An 18,253-nucleotide genomic window follows, 5' to 3' on the forward strand; every position below is an offset into this window, starting at 1 on the left:
AAAAACTCCAAAAATATTTCAGTGTGTTTCTCTGAATTTCTTTTCTTTTTATTCGAGTCCTACCGAGGAGAGGACCACGATGAAAATGTTGAGGCTCTCGTATGAATAACTGTTGATCTAATAAAGAGCACATTTTACCTAGTCTTCTCCTGTTGAATAAAATGTTTGCAGATTCCAGCTTAGTCCAAGGCACTCTTGCACTATTATTATTTTCATATCGTTCGGTCGTGCAAGTGAAAGGCAATAATGATGATATTCGATGAACTGGCCATGGCAAAGAGAAACTGGTATGAACTCGACTTGTTCTGTTCGTGTAAATATGTTTAACCTAGTATCCAGGCTTCAACCCATTATGATTAAACATGTTTGCAATGACAATTAGAGATTATAGTTTCTCATGCCATGCATAAGTAGCTGGGAGTTGATAATGATTTATCTTGGATATCAACATAGCGTTAAAATGATTGTGATGTAGTATGATGATATGGTATCCTCCTCCGAATATTCGAGTGGCTTGACTTGGTACATGTTCATGCATGTAGTTGAATCGAAACCAACATAGCCTCTATAATATTTATGTTCATGGTGTTCATATCCTACTCATGCCAGTGTCCAATGTTACTTATGCATAATGCATGGTTATGATCGTTGTTGTTCTCTAGCTGGCCGCTTCTCAATCTTAATTGCTAGCCTTCGCCTGTACTAAGTGGGAATTCTGCTTGTACATCAAAAACCTTGAACCCAAAGTTATTCCAGATGAGTCCACCATACCAACCTATATACGGTATTACCCTGCCGTCCTAAGTAATTTTGCATGTGCCACCTCTAAAAACTTCTAAAAATTACCCTTTTGTGTGACTGGATCGTTCATGGAACGACAAGAGGTGGTCGATATCTTCCGTGCAAAGCGGGTTATTCTCAGGTCGAGTGTTTATTCACTCGCCATCGCACGAGAAAATGGGCGGTAATAGGGATGCCCAGTCCCAAACTGCAAACATGAAAAAGGGTTCATCTCTGAATTAGTCAACCAAAAACTCCTAATGGAGTCAAAACCTTTACTTTTATCGCTTGGGAACCGCCACTAGCGTGCTTAGCATGGAAGATGTTGATAACTGATAGTCGTGAAGTGAATAAGAAGGGTGCATGTCTCAAAATACCATTTATCTATGTTTTAAAAACTAAGCTCTGGCACCTCTACAAATCACTGCTTCCCTCTGCGAAGGGACTGTCTATTTACTTTTATGTTATGTCATCACCTTCTAAAAACAAGCGCCAGAAACTGAGTAGAGCACAACTGGCATGATTTATGCATTATGTATAACTAATGTTGGGTGCATCATGACTGGATCTTTTCTACCATGAATTACAATGTTTAGTCGCTGCTTGAACTTTGGAGGTGCTCCGCATTTATGTTTTGCGGTCTCAGAAAGGGCTAGCGAGATACCACTATTGTCATATTATATCATGGTTGTTTTGACAACGTGTTGCTATTTGAGATATCTTATTATTGCCCACTAGCTGATTATTTCATTGATATGAGTCATTACAATCTTTAGGAGTTATTGTCAAAATGGTTAGTTATAATGCTGGCTGAAAACCTGGGTGCTATTGAAGCTTATTTATGCAAACAAGGGCAAAAGAGTTTGTAAAAGGTTTTCTTTCTCACTTTCAGTTTATCAACTGAGATGCTTGAGGACAAGCAAAGGTTTAAGCTTGGGGGAGTTGATACGTCTCCAACGTATCTAATTTTTCTCACGTTTTTCCTCTTGTTTTGGACTCTAATTTGCATGATTTGAATGAAACTAACCCCGAGCTGACACTGTTTTCAGCAAAACTACCATGGTGTTGTTTTTGTACAGAAATAAAAGTTCTCGGAATGGAACGAAACTTTGCGAGGATTTTTTATATCAATAATAAGAATTTCTGGAGCCAAGACCCACCGGAGAGGGGCCCCTGGTTGGGCACAACCCACCAGGGCGCGCCCAGGTGGGTTGTACCCACCTGATGGCCCCGCTGACGACCCCCCTGATACTATAAAATCACATATTTCCAGAAAAAAGTCAGGGAGAAAGAATTATCGCAATCCACGAGAAGGAGCCGCCGCCAAGCCCCGTTCTTTCTCGAGAGGGCAGATCTGGAGTCCGTTTGGGGCTCCGGAGAGGGGGATCTTCGTTCTTCGTCATCACCAACCAATCTCCATTGCCAATTCCATGATGCTCCCCACCGGGAGTGAGTAATTCCTTCGTAGGCTCGCTGGTCGGTGAGGAGTTGGATGAGATTCATCATGTAATCGAGTTAGTTTATTAGGGCTTGATCCCTAGTATCCACTATGTTCTTAGATTGATGTTGCTATGACTTTGCTATGCTTAATGCTTGTCACTTCGGGCCCGGGTGCCATGAACTCAGATCTGAACCGTTTATGAATTCATCATTATATCCATGTTTTAGATCCGATCTTGCAAGTTATAGTCACCTACTACATGTTATGATCCGGCAACCCCGGAGTGACAACAACCGGGCCCACTCCCAGTGATGACCGTAGTTTGAGGATTTCATGTATTCACTATGTGTAATGCTTTGTTCCGGTTCTCAAGGAGGCCTTAATATCCCTTAGTTTCCAATGTGGACCCCCTTGCCACGGGAAGGTAGGACAAAAGATGTCATGCAAGTTCTTTTAATAAAGCACGTATGACTATTTACGGAATACATGCCTACATTATATCGACGAACTGGAGCTAGTGCCATATCGCCCTAGGTTATAACTGTCACATGATGAATATCATCCAACGAGTCACCGATCCAATGCCTATGAATTTATCTTATATTTTTCTTGCTAAGTTACTACTACTATCATCACTGTTACACTTGCTACAAAATTACTGATGTCACTGTTACCGTTGCCGTTGCTACTGTTACTATTATCAAAACTATCAAACTACTTTGCTACTGATCACTTTGATGCAGATAATTAATCTCCAGGTGTGGTTGAATTGACAACTCAGCTGCTAATATCTTCAAATATTCTTTGGCTCCCCTTGTGTCGGATCTATAAATTTGGGCTGAATACTCTACCCTCAAAAACTGTTGCGATCCCCTATACTTGTGGGTTATCAGTCTCTGAAGGTGTTTGTTGGGTTCGCATAGATCAAGATTACGATTTGTCACTCCGTGTATCGGAGAGGTATCTCTGGGCCCTCTCGGTAATGCACATCACTATAAGCCTTGCAAGCAATGTGACTAATGAGTTAGTTATGGGATGATGCATTACGGAACGAGTAAAGAGACTTGCCGGTAACAAGATTGAACTATGTATAATGATACCGACAATCGAATCTCGGGCAAGTAACATACCGATGACAAAGGGAATGACGTATGTTGTTATGCGGTTTGACCGATAAAGATCTTCGTCGAATATGTAGGAGCCAATATGAGCATCCAGGTTCCGCTATTGGTTATTGACCGGAGATGTGTCCCGGTCATGTCTACATAATTCTCGAACCCGTAGGGTCCGCACGCTTAATGTTCGATGACGATTTGTATTATGAGTTATGTGATTTGATGACCGAAGATTGTTCGGAGTCCCGGATGAGATCACGGATATGACGAGGAGTCTCGGAATGGTCGAGACATAAATAATGATATATTGGATGATGTTATTCGGACACCGGAAGAGTTCCGAGAGGTACCGGGTAAAAACAGAGTGTCGGAGGGGTTACCAGAACCCCCTGGGCAAGTAATGGGCCAACATGGGCCTTAGGAGAGAGAGAGGGAAGGCCACGAGGAGGTGCCCCCCCATGGGGAGTCCGAATAGGACTAGGGGAGGGGGCGCGGCCCCCCTTTCCCTCTCCCTCTCCCTCTCCCTTCCTTCTTCCCCCTTCCACCAAGTGGAATCCTACTAGGACTTGGAGTCCTAGTAGGACTCCTCTCTCTTGGCTCTCCCTACAGGGGCCAGCCGGCCTTCCCCTCTCCTCCTTTATATACGGAGGCAAGGGGGCACCCTATAACACACAAGATCAATTGTCTTAGCCGTGTGCGGTGCCCCCTCCACACTTTAACACCTCGGTCACATCGTCGTAGTGTTTAGGCGATGCCTTGCACCAGTAACTTCATCATCACCATCGCCACGCCATCGTGCTGACGGAACTCTCCCTCGTACTCAACTGGATCAAGAGCTCGAGGGACGTCATCGTGCTGAACGTGTGCTGAACACGGAGGTGCCGTACGTTCAGTACTTGGATCGGTTGGATTGTGAAGACGTTCGACTACGTCAACCGCGTTACTAAACGCTTCTGCTTTCGGTCTATGAGGGTACGTGGACACACTCTCCCGTCTTATTGCTATGCATCTCCTAGATAGATCTTGCGTGATCGTAGGATTTTTTTTGTAATACTGCATTCCCCAACAATAATGCCCGACTCTCTCCAGCTTGAGCTTTTAGGTGAACTGGCTGGTGCGTGTAGTTCTACATGGTATTGGAGCCAAGGGGTCTTTAGTTGAAGACCTGGCTGGCGCAATTAAATTATAGCCCACTTTGGATTAGTTGGCTGGTGCATGAATTCAATATGGTATCAGAGCCCAGAAGTCTTGAGTTCAAGACCCTACCAACGCAGTATTAAAACAAATGATTCCGTAGCCTAAATAAATCTCACGTCTAAGGACTAAATAAGCCTAGATGCGAGGGGGTGTTGAAATATATTGCCTGCCTCTGTCCATCAGTTCGGTCTGATAGATGAACTGGTTAGGTGCATAAGCTTGCAAGTTGCAACCAAGAGGTTCAATGTTCAAAATCCAGTAAGCACAATAATTAATTACGTCTTGCCCCCGCTTCCGCTACCCACATCGTAGCCTCCAAAGGAGCATATATGTGAGGGGAGAAGGTGTTGGAGTATAATGTCCAGCCCTGTCCCATAGTTCGGACTTTTGGATGAGTTGGCTGGAGCATGAATTTAATATTGATAAATTAATTAGAGTATGTGTTCTCGTAATTGAGAAATTAACTAGAGCAGGTGTGCCTGTTCATGAGAAATTAAATCTTTTTCTTCTAAAATTAAATAAATACATTATGGATGCTAGAGAGATGCCTGTGCTAAGCATGTTTCAAAAGATCAAAAATCAGTTCACTTGAAGACTTGGCCAACAATTGTTATCCAGTGGAAGCGGGCAAATGAATTTTCCATGTCACAGGCTTAACAGGGCAGTACCAAGTTGACATTTTGAAACAACAATGTAGTTGCAGGAAGTGGCAGATGACATGCATTCCTTGTCACTATAGTATTACTTATTTTAGGCATGAGAGGATAAGTCCAGAGTCAAAGGTCCACACGTGTTATAGTGTTGCCAATTTGAAGCTTTGCTATAGTGAGGTGATCATGCCATACAGAGATCCGAGAGGGTGTCAAAAGATGAATGCTGCATTAGTGATGCCACCTGTCTATACTAAGGAAGTAGGAAGGCCTCCCACCAAAAGGAGAAAGGCACCTAAGGAAAAAATGGGAAACTTACAAGAGCTGGGACAGTGCAACATTGTAGTGTGTGCAACCAACCTGACCACAACAAAAGAAAATGGCCAGGGCTTGGAAGAGGTGGACAAGCAACAGAACAGACTCATGTACAAGCTGAAGATCACCAACATGCAAATTGCAAGAGAAAGCAACTTCTAAAGAGGGATGTCACATTTACTCAGATGTGCTAATTACTACTTTTCTGTTTCCATTTACTCATGTGCGATAATTGCTCATTTTATTGTGATACTTACTTATTTGTTGTCTAGGAATCTGGTACGACAAGCACTGGTGAAAATGGAAGTCAAATATCAATGTCAGATCTAATGTTGGAAACTGTAAGCTCCTACAATTGTTGGTTTATTTGCACATTTTGAATAAGCTCAATCTCTCTTCATATAGTGTGTGCAACTAATTGTGAATCATGCCAAATATTATTTGTGAATGAACTCAAATTAGTTGCATGAATTGTGCTCATACAGACTTCACAAAGCACAGAACAACCTCAGATTTCACTAGGCCCTCTCCTTGAGTGTAGTTTCATTGCCAACACAAGGGATGCATGGCCACAGCCAAGGCCATTGCGGGTAGTTCCACCAGCAAAGAAGAAGGCAAAGCGTACTGCAAAAAAGAAGTAACTTGGACAAGAGAAGGTGTGCACTTTGGACATGGAAGAAAGTTGTGGATTTTGGATAGGGGAAGAAAGTTCTGCATTTCGAAGAGGATAGGAGAGAAGATATGATGTGTGTAGCAAAACCTCATGCATGAAGCCTTTGATGTTGGTTTATTTGCACATATTTGATCTTTCTTTTGTGTGGTTCTATTGTAATAGAAACCTGAATTTAGACCTTATCTGAGATGTTAGAAACTAGTGTATGATCATGACGATGTAGACCTTATTGCTCTCAATGATCATATTGATGTAGACCTTATTGTTGTCGTGATGTAAGCTTATTGCTCTCAATGTTCTGCATCTATTTGTTGTGAACATATCATATTTTTAGAGGCCATAGTGGATGCAAGAGAAGAGTTGAGAAGAGATGGTCTAGAGGAGGAACAAAGGTTATCTTATAGTGCCAAATGAGGTAAATGAAATATTCCCAACAACTCTGGGTGGCATCATTGCTGCCAAAACCGGCTCTGCTTACGTGGCTATGGCCAATGTCGCCACTGGACTTGGTCAGCCACAATTAAGGCTCGCAGTGGACAGTTTATTTAGTTATAGGATTCATATGTGCATTTTAGAACTTTTAGGACCTAGATGACACACCTCGAATACTTTTAGGACTTACAATGCATTTTACTCAAAAAAATGGGAGAGGGGAGACCCGTCTTTCACAACAACAAAAATGCAATGAAAAGTGTGTTGTTGGCATTTTGTTAACGAAAAAAAAGACCATATCCAGAGAAAAACAAAGTGATTCATAAATTCATTTGGAAAACAAACAACCCACTGGTGCAGTTCAATGTCTACAATGTACTGTAGTAATTATTGAAATAAAAATTGTAACAAAGTCCACAAATTTATTCTCAGTCTCTCATCTGAGTGATTATTCTGATTATGAATACGAAATGGTAGAAGGCGCATCAGACGGTCATAACCCTCTTGGCATGGAGAGCAGCCCTGATCTTCATGATGGAACCGGAGACATTATTCCCGACGTTGTCGACGGTCTGTGCGGTGAGGTTCCCTCCAACCAGGGGTGTCTGCCACAGGACAGAGACGAGAGATCCGCGGCTCCTCTGGTGGTCCATGGGGTCGACACCAGAGGGGTTGGCATCAAGCGGATCATTCTGCATGTCGCCGACGCCGTCAGGAAGGATGGCGAACCCGGAGGGCAGCAGGGAGAGAGAGGCACGGCTGCCCCCATGCATCACGTCCTTGAGCTCTCCCGCGTCAATCGGAGCGTACGCCACCACCATGCACGGCGCGTCGCTGCAAGCCTGCTGCAGGATGAGCTTCTTGTTGCAGCTGCTTCTACCACGACCACGAGCCTGCGGCAATTCGAAGAAAAATGGCCAACCGTTAGATATCCACATTGGTTCGACCACAATGCGGACCGAAGTAGCGATAAGAATGTTTGAAGCTAGGATGCAAACCATTGCAGTGGGGCGAAGGACGGAGACGCCGCTGAGAGGGAACTGGGCCGTGGCAAGGGAAGCTTCCTCCTGCACGCGTGCGCCCTCGGCAAGCACGTCCCACTCGCCACGGCGCTCCCCGTCGCAGATGTAGTCGAACACGCGCTGCGGCGGTATCTCGGGGAGCCACACCGTCGTGGTAGCGCACAGCACGGGCCCGGCCGCCTGCTCTCCCGGTGCAGCGAGGGGAGTCAACACGTGCATGGCCAGCTGGAAGGACTCGCGGCCGCGCCAGTCGGCGACCTTGCGCCACGCCTCGCCCCTGGGCGCAGAGATGGCCACGTAGAAGCTCTCCGTCATCCTCCGTGCCAGCTCCAGGGCGTTGTTCCGCCCCTCGGGCGTTATTGCACCACCTGCCGTAAATGTTTCAGGATTGCATGACCATCTGGACCGATCCATATATATGGGTGGATGTTCTGGTGATGGGGTTTCGTGACTCACCTGCCCTGCTGATGCCATAGGCGGGGCTCAAGCGCTGCGCAAGGAATTCGCACCTCCTCTGGAGCGATGTCAGCCAGCGACGTGCGCTGAAGGTGTGCCCTGAGCTCAACAGCAGGTGGAGGAGCGGCGGCATGAAGCCCTTGTCATACTCCGCGTTCACGATCATTGCCACCTGGAACGAATGCGCAAGGGATTATACATAAGCACAATGCATATGATATATCCATTGTATTACTATAGTTGTTTGCAGCAATATGCCAGTAGAAATTATGAGAATTCACACTAGTTACCTTGCAGTAGCCATTGTTCATGTCCTTGATAAGACACCCACTGGGCAGCACCCGGCAGGCCCCCGGCAGGCCAGTGTTCCATGCTCTGAGCTCAGATGTGCCATGGGCATCAAGAGACACGTCCACCACGGCCCAAACGCCTTGCTCTATCATCTGGCATTGCCTCAGGAACTTCGCATTGCAACTCGACACCCCTGGCGACAGCACCCTAAGGCCTGCATTCATCTGCGATCGATTGTGCCACGGATTTTTTTAGTAACGCAACCCATATAACCAACTCTTTTTTTTCGAAAAGGGGGAAGACCCATATAACCAACTACTAGTATGAGAGCTATTTTGCAGCGGAACTTACCAGTATCACTCCCCCTTGGCAGATACAACCGTGGCCGATGTCGCTGGCGGAAACACTTGACACGATATCGGGAAACGTTTCAAGCCAACAGTTCTGCCAACAGCTCAAAAGTCAAAACACACACAGGGAGAAGTCATATGTGAAATTACGGACAAGTTATGTTACCTCGTCCATGAAGATGCGGACAAGGTCGGCTCCAGTGCACATAACCATGCCAGTGTCCCGAGTGCCATTCGCCGTGAACCCCGGCGGGGGAAGCTCGAGTAAGCCCGGGAGCGTGGTCGCGCGATACAGCTGGTGGTCGAGCACCTCGCCGCCCAGGGCCGCCGGCTGCCACATTGGCTCGCCCTGCTTCATCAGCATCATGAGCTCGTTGAGTGCAGCGAGGACGTGCCTCTCGAGCGCGGCGTGCTCCGCGCCGCCGGCTGTGGATGATGCGCAGCCGCCGGGAGCACAGTGACCCATGGTGTCCGCCATGAGGTCGTCCTGGCGTGGCGGCGGCGGCACGACGGGGTCGACGTTGAGATCGCAGAGGATCCGTGACGAGCCTGCAGTTCCAGCAGAGACACCGTGGAGGTAGGCCGTCCTGCGGAGGAGTTCGGCCTTGAGCCTCTCGTTCTCCATGTGTAGGCGCCGCAGCTCCGGCGGGGTCAGCGGCTTAATGAACACCATCGGGCCTTTGCATGTGGGGCAGGTCTTCTTCAGCATCGCCGCCTTCATGGCTCGATTCTCTTCTGCTAGCATAACGTTCTCCGTCCGGAGCACCATGTTCTGTTGACGCTCATTCTGGTTCTGCATTTAGTAATTTCATGATTGAGGTGCTAAACAAAGTACGGAGTAGTACGTAAACAAAAGGAATATAGTCCAACTAGTAACAGTAACATGGCAAAACAAGTTCATCATAATAAAAAGATGTCAAAACTCAAAGCATACATCATTTCTCGTTTAATAAAACGGATTAGTGCTTGATCAAATCTTGTGTAAACATCAATGGATAAATAAGACTGGTCCGTACCTTCTTTGCATTGCGTCGATTCTGGAACCAGAACTTGACCCGAAGAGGATCCATGCCCACCCTCTTGCTGAGGGCGATACGTAGATTCTCATCGGGGTGGGGACATTGCTGGAACATACTGCACATCACAAGAGTGGATTGGTTCATATCGTCTTTGGATTTATAAAAATATATATTAAGTTCATGTTTATACATACGTTTCAAGTTCCCGAATTTGGTGATTTGCATGCCTGCCCCTCTTCCTCATGTTACTAGCACTCCCGGCACCAGTAGTATCTTCATCCGCGGTAGCAACATCTTTATCATCATCAGTCATGCCCGTATTGCTCGAGATGAAGTCTTTGTCATCAGTTGGGATGCTGGGGTCGATCTCATCGCGCACTTGGCCGTTTTGTGGTTTCCACTCTCCAACCATGGCGATCTGCTTAAAAGAAATAGCATGTCAAAAACATTACGACTGATCAATAGCTACAAGAAGTAAATAGCAGTAAAACAAAATCCTTTAATTTGTTAAGGTTTCTAGAAACTATTAATGTATATGTTTAAAAAAATCTAAAACAGAATATAAAAAGGGAATATGAAGGAAAACTGCACATGATTAACAATTACGTCTACAGTAAGTGTGTAGTTTTATTGCATAAACTTCCCAAATAATTCTACCATGCTTAAAAGTAAAGTTCAGTTCCATTATAATTGACTACTCACAAAGAGCATGTATATAGAATTAAACGTAAAAAAAGGTCAAGTATGTTGGTACTAGTTTGTTTACATTAATTGTGATGCCATAGCTCTAGAATTTACTGAAATCCCAACTGGCAAGGAACTGACAATAGTGGAAAGTTTACAAATGGAATGCAAAAATAGCTCAACTATCATATTACTACACAAAACTAACTTCGAGGACCCATTGTATTTTGTTTTGTTAATAAAATGTGGCTACAGAGGATACTATATTGTCTGGTTCGAAGGAGAGAAACCAATAACTCATATATTGCCTCTAAACCTTATAGATGAAAACACACATGTCATTAAACATCCATTGGATGAAAACCAGAGCAGCACTGACCCTCTAAAGTAAGCAAAGCCAAAACCTATTACTCAGAGAGAAGTTGATTTATAAGTGAACTAAAAAAAACTCTGATCTACTCTATTAGATACTGAAATCTAACAAGATCTTCAACTAATATGGGAAACCAAGTGATGTTTGATCCTAGAAATGACTTCAATTAAACAATAATAACTATATCTGACTACCTTTATTATTTTGGACACAACAACACAATCAGATATATAGAATCAACCACAACACTACCAATAGCAAATAAACAAATCTAAGATCTTAAAGCTTGCTTAGGGGAGATAGGTAAATGCAATATCGTCTCCACAACAAAGCAATTCAATACCAATTGTGTCAAAGAACCCATGCTCGACTTTAGACATTGTAGATCTCAAAATTAAATTAGAACAGGTAAATACAATGCTAAATGATCTATTCCGTAGGAAATACCTTTGACGGGCAGTTCTTCTCCTTGATTGCGAGCGCAACATTAGATGAAAACATTATAGCTATATGGCGATACGAATGCAACCTCGACGTCTCGTGGTGCAGATCAACTAGGACCGTCGGTATTTAAAGGCCATCCGACCGACGGAAATGTCTATACCGTCGAAAGCCGTTTCATCCATTGTGGTAACGTAACCTCGTGAGATTCTAGAAGGGCGGTATGATAGGTTGTCCATTAATGACTCCCTAAGCATAATGTAGACTAAATCGATTCGTATCGGGGAAAATATTCTAAATTAATATAAATTTAATATTTCTACCAAATATAATGTGGATATCGATCTATGCATTGATGCCCTTCTTCAAAATTTTACTAGATTTCTGTGTATATCTGTATATTTATTTTGTTTCATTATTTTAGATTTCCTGGAAATCAAAATCAATGCCCCGTAATTTATTATTTGTATAGAAAATCTATATTTATAACCAAAGGCAAGAATATTGAAGCTTCGGGTAATAGCTTGGCAACCATATTCTTGTTAAACAAAAGTGTCACAACATACGCAACCCGGCCCTAGTCCAACCCAAAAACCCTGGTCGAGTCAGGTTGGGTCCTTGCCTCATTGTGCAGTCCGAAAGACAATCAGGTCGGGGCGGTCTTTAAATTTTAGATCAAAAAATAGGCTGGCCTGACCCAATGCTAGAAATTTATATGGGACATTAGGAGTCATAGTTGTAGGACTGAAGGCTGCATTACTAGTGATATAGTCAAAATAGAGAATAAATACTTTTAACACAAGTATAGCCCTTGTTCGGTCGTGGCCCCTCCCCTTATTATGTAATCCTAGCTCCACATCTACCTCATAGCTCCTCTTATCAGTCAACGCGATGATACATGCATTTTTGCATCACTATTGCATAAGATAAATTGCTCTTATACAATACATATTTAGCCATGGTTTCTACTTTTTAACTCTACTCCTTTATAATTGTAGACAAACACAGGCAGGAGAATTTTGAGCGGAAAAGTGCACTTTCATAGAGGAAATCCAAAAAATACACGCAAACATATACATCAAAGGATCGAGGAGCCAGAGGGCCATCCCTAGGGGAGGCTGGGGGTACACGGCAAAGCCAGGTGGCCCTCTCCTTAAGAAACTTCCGTGGGCTGCATGAGGGCCACCAATCTCCCCCTTTGCATCTCCGTAAAAGTGAAGTACCTATTCTTCCTCTAAGGGCACGCCATAGTTTTCCCATGATTTTATGAGGCGGTGGATACCTTTAGAGCACCTTAGTTTCTCTCTCAGAGGGGTGAGTTTGCTAATTCTGGCACCTCCATGGAATCAATGCCTTCATCATCACCAACAACAAGCCAACATTGGGAGCATTGTCATCCACATGATCCTCAATAAAATAGCATCCCAAAACTCGTCTCCATTAACAAAATCCATGTGCAATTGGTGTAGTTTGGTTATTATGATCACTTCTTGTTGTTAATTGAAGTTTAGAAGTTGATTCTTTAGTGTTTATTCGACGAAAGATTTCTGCTTTAAGATTTCCATCATTTTTCATCTCTCGTTGAACATTTTCATTTCGATGACTTGTGATCTGTTCCATCACATTCTTGAGGACATGGAAGAAAGCCCGGTGCTGTGAGTCATGTGAATTTGTAGTAAAGATTCACTAGTGCAGGTAGGTTCTATACAAATGGTTTTTACCCCCTTTCTGCGATGAAGTTTTAAACCATCGCCTTGCCTATGTGTGCAATAGGGGAAGTCCATCCCACATGACCCCGAAATGGCCGGTGATAGTTCCTTCGGTCACACACGCGTGGCAAAAAGAGCTCGTGTGCAATCGGGCGAGCCATCGCAAACAATTATATGGGTCAAATCGTGTGAGATGTTCTTAGCATCCCACACAGTGAATCCCAGACAAACGTTTCTGTTCGTACGTACATCACACACAATTTTCAGCATCACGTCGTTGGTGATAGTGTTGCCATCAAAGACGGTATTTATAATTTTGTCATTTGCGTTATTGAATGCATCACGCACGGCGCCTAATTGTATGGCATAGGTTATCCATCACACACACTTTTTATGTGGAAATGTTTGTGCAAGGTGGCCTAATGCAAACAGTTGTCCGAAGAAAGTCATGTGTGATTCTCATTGATCCAACACGCCTACTTTCTAGAAACTGTGAGGGTTGTCTGAGGTCATCGCCCACGGGATTGTCTCAATAACCGCCTGCAATAGAAAAAAACCAATAAGTAGGCCTATTATGTTTAATCCATTTAGTAATAAAATTGACATTTCATATCAAACATACAATATATTTCATTTTCGTATTACGGCTACCAGGATTTCATAATTGAAATACATCAGAGTAAAACATCATATAGCTTCAGCACTCAGTTACATCATATAGGCAAATGCAACCCCATTACACAACACCACCAAGTTTCACATGTAACATCTAAAACCTTTGTAAATTAGCATCATAGACGGTAGATAGACAGACGAATCTCATCTGGAAAACTAATGAAGCGGAAGGCGAATACTGAGCCTTCAATGATTTTGAAGGTCCTTGCAACTCTTGGCCAATGCTTGTGGATGATTAACCGCCCATCCTTCGTCCTCTTGAGGAAGAATTCCATATTGTGCCATGGGTGTTATATGAATATCTTCCCTGCCTCTTGACCATACATGTGGTTTGAGAGCTAATCATCGGTGAACTGCTTTGGAAAGGCCTGAAAACAAAGTTTTGCATAAATATCTTCTCTAAATTTTGAAATGACGCAAAGGAAGAAAAAGACAAGGTATAAGAGTTAGTACCATATTGTAGTTGACTGATGTCTTCTTCACTATGTAGACAATGATCTTGTTGTTTTTCGTTGTTAGTTTCTTTATCCTAAAAATCTTTCTGAGTTTTTTTATGGACAACTCATTTCCGCATATGCAAAATGAGTTGAACAATGGGTCTAAAGCTCTGACAGTAGGACCTACATGTGCGAGACCAAATTATTAAAAACCTAAATATTAGAATGGTTGATGTGCTATTAGCCAAAGGACCATGCATGTGCAAACCTCGATGGTAAACCTTAGTGCCTCCCATTATTTCCCGGCAAGACATATAAAGTAGTTATTTATCAGGTTAAGTGAGAGTTGGCATATGATAACCCACAAGTATAGGGGATCGCAACAGTTTTCGAGGGTAGAGTATTTAACCCAAATTTATTGTTTCGACACAAGGGGAGCCAAAGAATATTCTCAAGTATTAGCAGCTGAGTTGTCAATTCAACCACACCTAAAAGACTTAATATCTACAACAAAGTATTTAGTAGCAAAGTAATATGGAAGTAACAATAACGGTGGCAAAAGTAACAGTAGCAGTTTTGTAGCAATCGTAACAGTGGCAACGGAAAAGTAACTTAGCAAAGATCAATATGAAACGAGCTCGTAGGCAATGGATCAATGATGGATAATTGTTGGATGGCATCCATCATGCAACATTTATAACATAGGGTGACACAGAACTAGCTCCAATTAATCAATATAATGTAGGCATGTATTCCGAATATAGTCATACATGCTTATGGAAAAGAACTTGCATGACATCTTTTGTCCTACCCTCCCGTGGCAGCGGGGTCCTATTGGAAACTAAGGGATATTAAGGTCTCCTTTTAATAGAGTATCGAACCAAAGCATTAGCAATTAGTGAATACATGAACTCCTCAAACTACGATCATCACCGGGAAGTGTCCTGACTATTGTCACTCCGGGGTTGTCGGATCATAACACGTAGTAGGTGACTATAACTTGCAAGATAGGAATAAGAACACAAATATATTCATGAAAACATAATAGGTTGAGATCTGAAATCATGGCACTTGGGCCCTAGTGACAAGCATTAAGCATAGCAAAGTCATAGCAACATCAATCTCAGAACATAGTGGATACTAGGGATCAAACCCTAACAAAACTAACTCGATTACATGGTAATTATCATCCAAACCATCACCGTCCACCAAGCCTACGATGGGATTACTCACGCACGACGGTGAGCATCATGAAATTGGTGATGGAGGATGGTTGATGACGACGATGGCGACGATTTCCCCTCTCCGGAGCCCAAAACGTACTCCAGATCTGCCCCCCGAGGAAGAACAGGAGGTGGCGGCGGCTCTGTATCGTAAAACGCGATGAATCATTCTCTCTGATTTTTTTCTCCCCGAATGTGAATATATGGAGTTGGAGTTGAGGTCGGTGGAGCTTCGTGGGACCCATAAGACAGGAGGGCGCGCCCTCCACCCTTCTAGACAGGTGGTGGGTCCCCTCTGGTTGATTCTTTCGCCAATATTTTTTATATGTTCCAAAAATATTCTCTGTGAAGTTTCAGGTCATTCCGAGAACTTTTATTTCTGCACAAAAATAACACCATGGGAATTCTGCTAAAAACAACATCAGTCCGGGTTAGTTCCATTGAAATCATGCAAATTAGAGTCCAAAACAAGGGGAAAATAGTTTGGAAAAGTATATACGATGGAGACGTATCAGCATACTACAAGTAAAATATGTTGATGCGAAAATAAACACATTGCAGATCCAGCAGATTAATTCTAACCATATGGAAAAGCCAGTTATGCAAACCAAGCATGCTTAAGAACTAGGAAATGTAGCAATTATAATGTTCCTCATGTATTTAGTACATCCAAATTTGATTTACTTCTCACATGCATAACAATACAAAGTTGTACCCACAACAATTGAACATCGCACTACGGAATTGAACCAAACAGTTAACTGAACACCGCAACAAATGAACCAAACAGTTAACTAAGCACCACATTGCACAAAAGAACAACTTGGAAATATAGCAATTGTATATGCTTCTCATGTATTTAGTACATCCAAATTCGATTTATTTATCTTATGCATAACAATACAGAATTGTATCCACAAGAATTGAACATCACATCGCAGAATTGAACCAAATAGTTAACTGAACATCACAACAAACGAATCAAACAGTTAACTCAGCACCACATTGCACAATATATAGAACATATATACTAGAATAGCAGATTGCATAGTAACATTACATATGACAATTTACTAGAATTTCTAAAGGAAAGGAAGGAGCAGCGCATGCAACAGGCAAACTGAACATGCTTAGCTGGCATAGCTAGCCTAACATAGGCCCTTATAGTAAGCTAAAAAAACAAGATACTCCTCATCATCGGAGATATCGATGACGATGGGCTCCTTAAACTTGGAAGAGGGCAAGGCCTCCACATCATGGATGCCCTCCTCATAGTGGTGAGTTGCCTGAGCTGATCTGGCCACCAACCTGCTGGCTTTGGAGTTGAGATAAGCAAGGGCACACTGAGAAAACACCTCGTATACGTATTTGTCGAAGGCACTGGCCGTGGCCTTGAGAAAACACCATGAACTGGTGTTTAAAGCAGCCAACTGTGTGGCGGCGTCCGTGCGCGAGGCATTGACGGTGGCCTCGACGGCCAGGTGCTCCTCCAAGATCTGGGGGTCGGCATGCAAGGCAGCCATCGTGACCTCATCCGCGTGTGGAGCCATGATTTTCTTCTCCGCTGCCAAATGCTCCTTGAGCTCATCGCTATACTGTGTGCATCGTGGCTTTGGGCGGCGCTTATTTGCAGGATGGGGCGGTGATTTGGGCGGAAGTCGTCGCACAGGTGGTCGGGGCATGTGGTATGGAGAAGGAGGAGGATGGGGGTGGGGTGTGGATTACCTGACTAGATCAACAAGGCTGAGCAGCAGGAAGGAGCGTCGTCGGCGAGGAGGCAGCGCTGCAAGCAAGCAGTGAAGGTTTGAACTTGGAAAGGAAGAAGGAAACACGGGAAATGATTTTTTTGGTCAAGAGGAGCGGTGGTGATAGATATTTCCACGGTTGCCAACAATTTTTGGTCGTTGCAGCGAAAAACTGGCAGCAAAGTGTCATCAGACATGGTCCCTTATTCAGCACTGTGTGCAATATCTGAACATCACAAATGATTCCTATAGCTTACCCCGTGTGTGATGAGTTTGGACGTGCAAATTTTGGTCTGAATATCCCTAGTTACAGTGGTCATCCATGTTATTGCATAATTTAACATCACTTGCTAATTTGGGTTCACAAAAGAGCCTACAACACCGAGCATGCACTTACGTAATTGAGCAATTTCAGCAATTAAACAAAGCTGGTTGACCTAAACATTACTCCAACAAAAGACCAGTGCTCTGAACAAATACTAATATGGCCGGCCTCCTTCAGGTCTACGGCAGCCGCCGAGGAAAAGACTGCTGTTGTGCTTTTCTCACCATTTGCTTTCCCCGTTGCAGATGTTTTTACCGCTGTCTCTGCTTTAGCAACTGCCCTTTCAGCTGCCGCGGCCGTCCTGTCAGAGATTGCGGTCGCGCTCATGGAGGTTGTGAGCGTGCTCATGGTGGATGCAGTCGTGCCGGGCCGGAGTGCGTCGCCGAAGTTGCCCTCATGACACGGATCCATGTCCCCATCTTTCACCGGCGACGACTGAACAGTAAAATGGGATTGGGGAGCAAGTGTGTGGTTGACGCACCGACGGTGGACTATAGCCCATGAAGCTTCCGGCGTAATCCATATATGAGGGTGCCATAAGATAATTTATACTGCATCGCACACGAGTCTGGCTAAGAAACTGTTTGTGGTGCACTTGATTTTCATTTTGATTTGAAAGAAAAAATGGGGTTACATCAGCAAAGGATGGTGTTTGAATTGCTAGAACATTTATCTACAGTGAACAAGCAGCTATAGGAGTGGCGTATTAAAATGCGAAATTATTCAGGGTTCATTGGGCCTTTTTATACATTAATTGAGTATTCTAGGCATTTAATGTGCATAATTAAAATTTGAACTACAGGAAAATGATGCAATGCACCAAACTGGGTAAAAAAAATCAAATATGTGTCCTGCGGTGCATGTTTTGGTCCCATCCAATGAGAATGAATCTCAAACATC

At 43.6% G+C, this 18,253-nt stretch overlaps 1 protein-coding gene across 1 annotated transcript; it reads right to left on the reverse strand.

The window, feature by feature from the left end:
• Nucleotides 1–6,906: 6,906 nt before the first annotated feature.
• Nucleotides 6,907–17,764, reverse strand: LOC109768778 (homeobox-leucine zipper protein ROC6-like). The gene is made up of 9 exons (XM_020327501.4): nucleotides 17,609–17,764; nucleotides 9,969–10,159; nucleotides 9,739–9,856; nucleotides 8,889–9,515; nucleotides 8,724–8,816; nucleotides 8,372–8,596; nucleotides 8,082–8,253; nucleotides 7,602–7,993; nucleotides 6,907–7,496 (listed from the first exon to the last, which is right to left on the reverse strand). Exons 1-9 carry the CDS (start codon nucleotides 17,762–17,764, stop codon nucleotides 7,089–7,091), a joined length of 2,382 nt encoding a protein of 793 aa, XP_020183090.4. The 3' UTR covers nucleotides 6,907–7,088.
• Nucleotides 17,765–18,253: the final 489 nt, after the last annotated feature.

The sequence above is a fragment of the Aegilops tauschii genome, chromosome 4 (genome assembly GCF_002575655.3).
Source record: "Aegilops tauschii subsp. strangulata cultivar AL8/78 chromosome 4, Aet v6.0, whole genome shotgun sequence".
Lineage (NCBI taxonomy): Eukaryota > Viridiplantae > Streptophyta > Magnoliopsida > Poales > Poaceae > Aegilops > Aegilops tauschii.

Bases quoted from the DNA above. Each gene is read 5' to 3' on its own strand.
- LOC109768778 (XM_020327501.4), bottom strand. From the start codon at position 17,764: ATGGATCCGTGTCATGAGGGCAACTTCGGCGACGCACTCCGGCCCGGC. The intron at 8,817-8,888 runs GTAACATAACTT...AGCTGTTGGCAG, and splicing joins TCCGCATCTTCATGGACGAG to AACTGTTGGCTTGAAACGTT. The intron at 7,994-8,081 runs GTGAGTCACGAA...CATTTACGGCAG, and splicing joins CTATGGCATCAGCAGGGCAG to GTGGTGCAATAACGCCCGAG.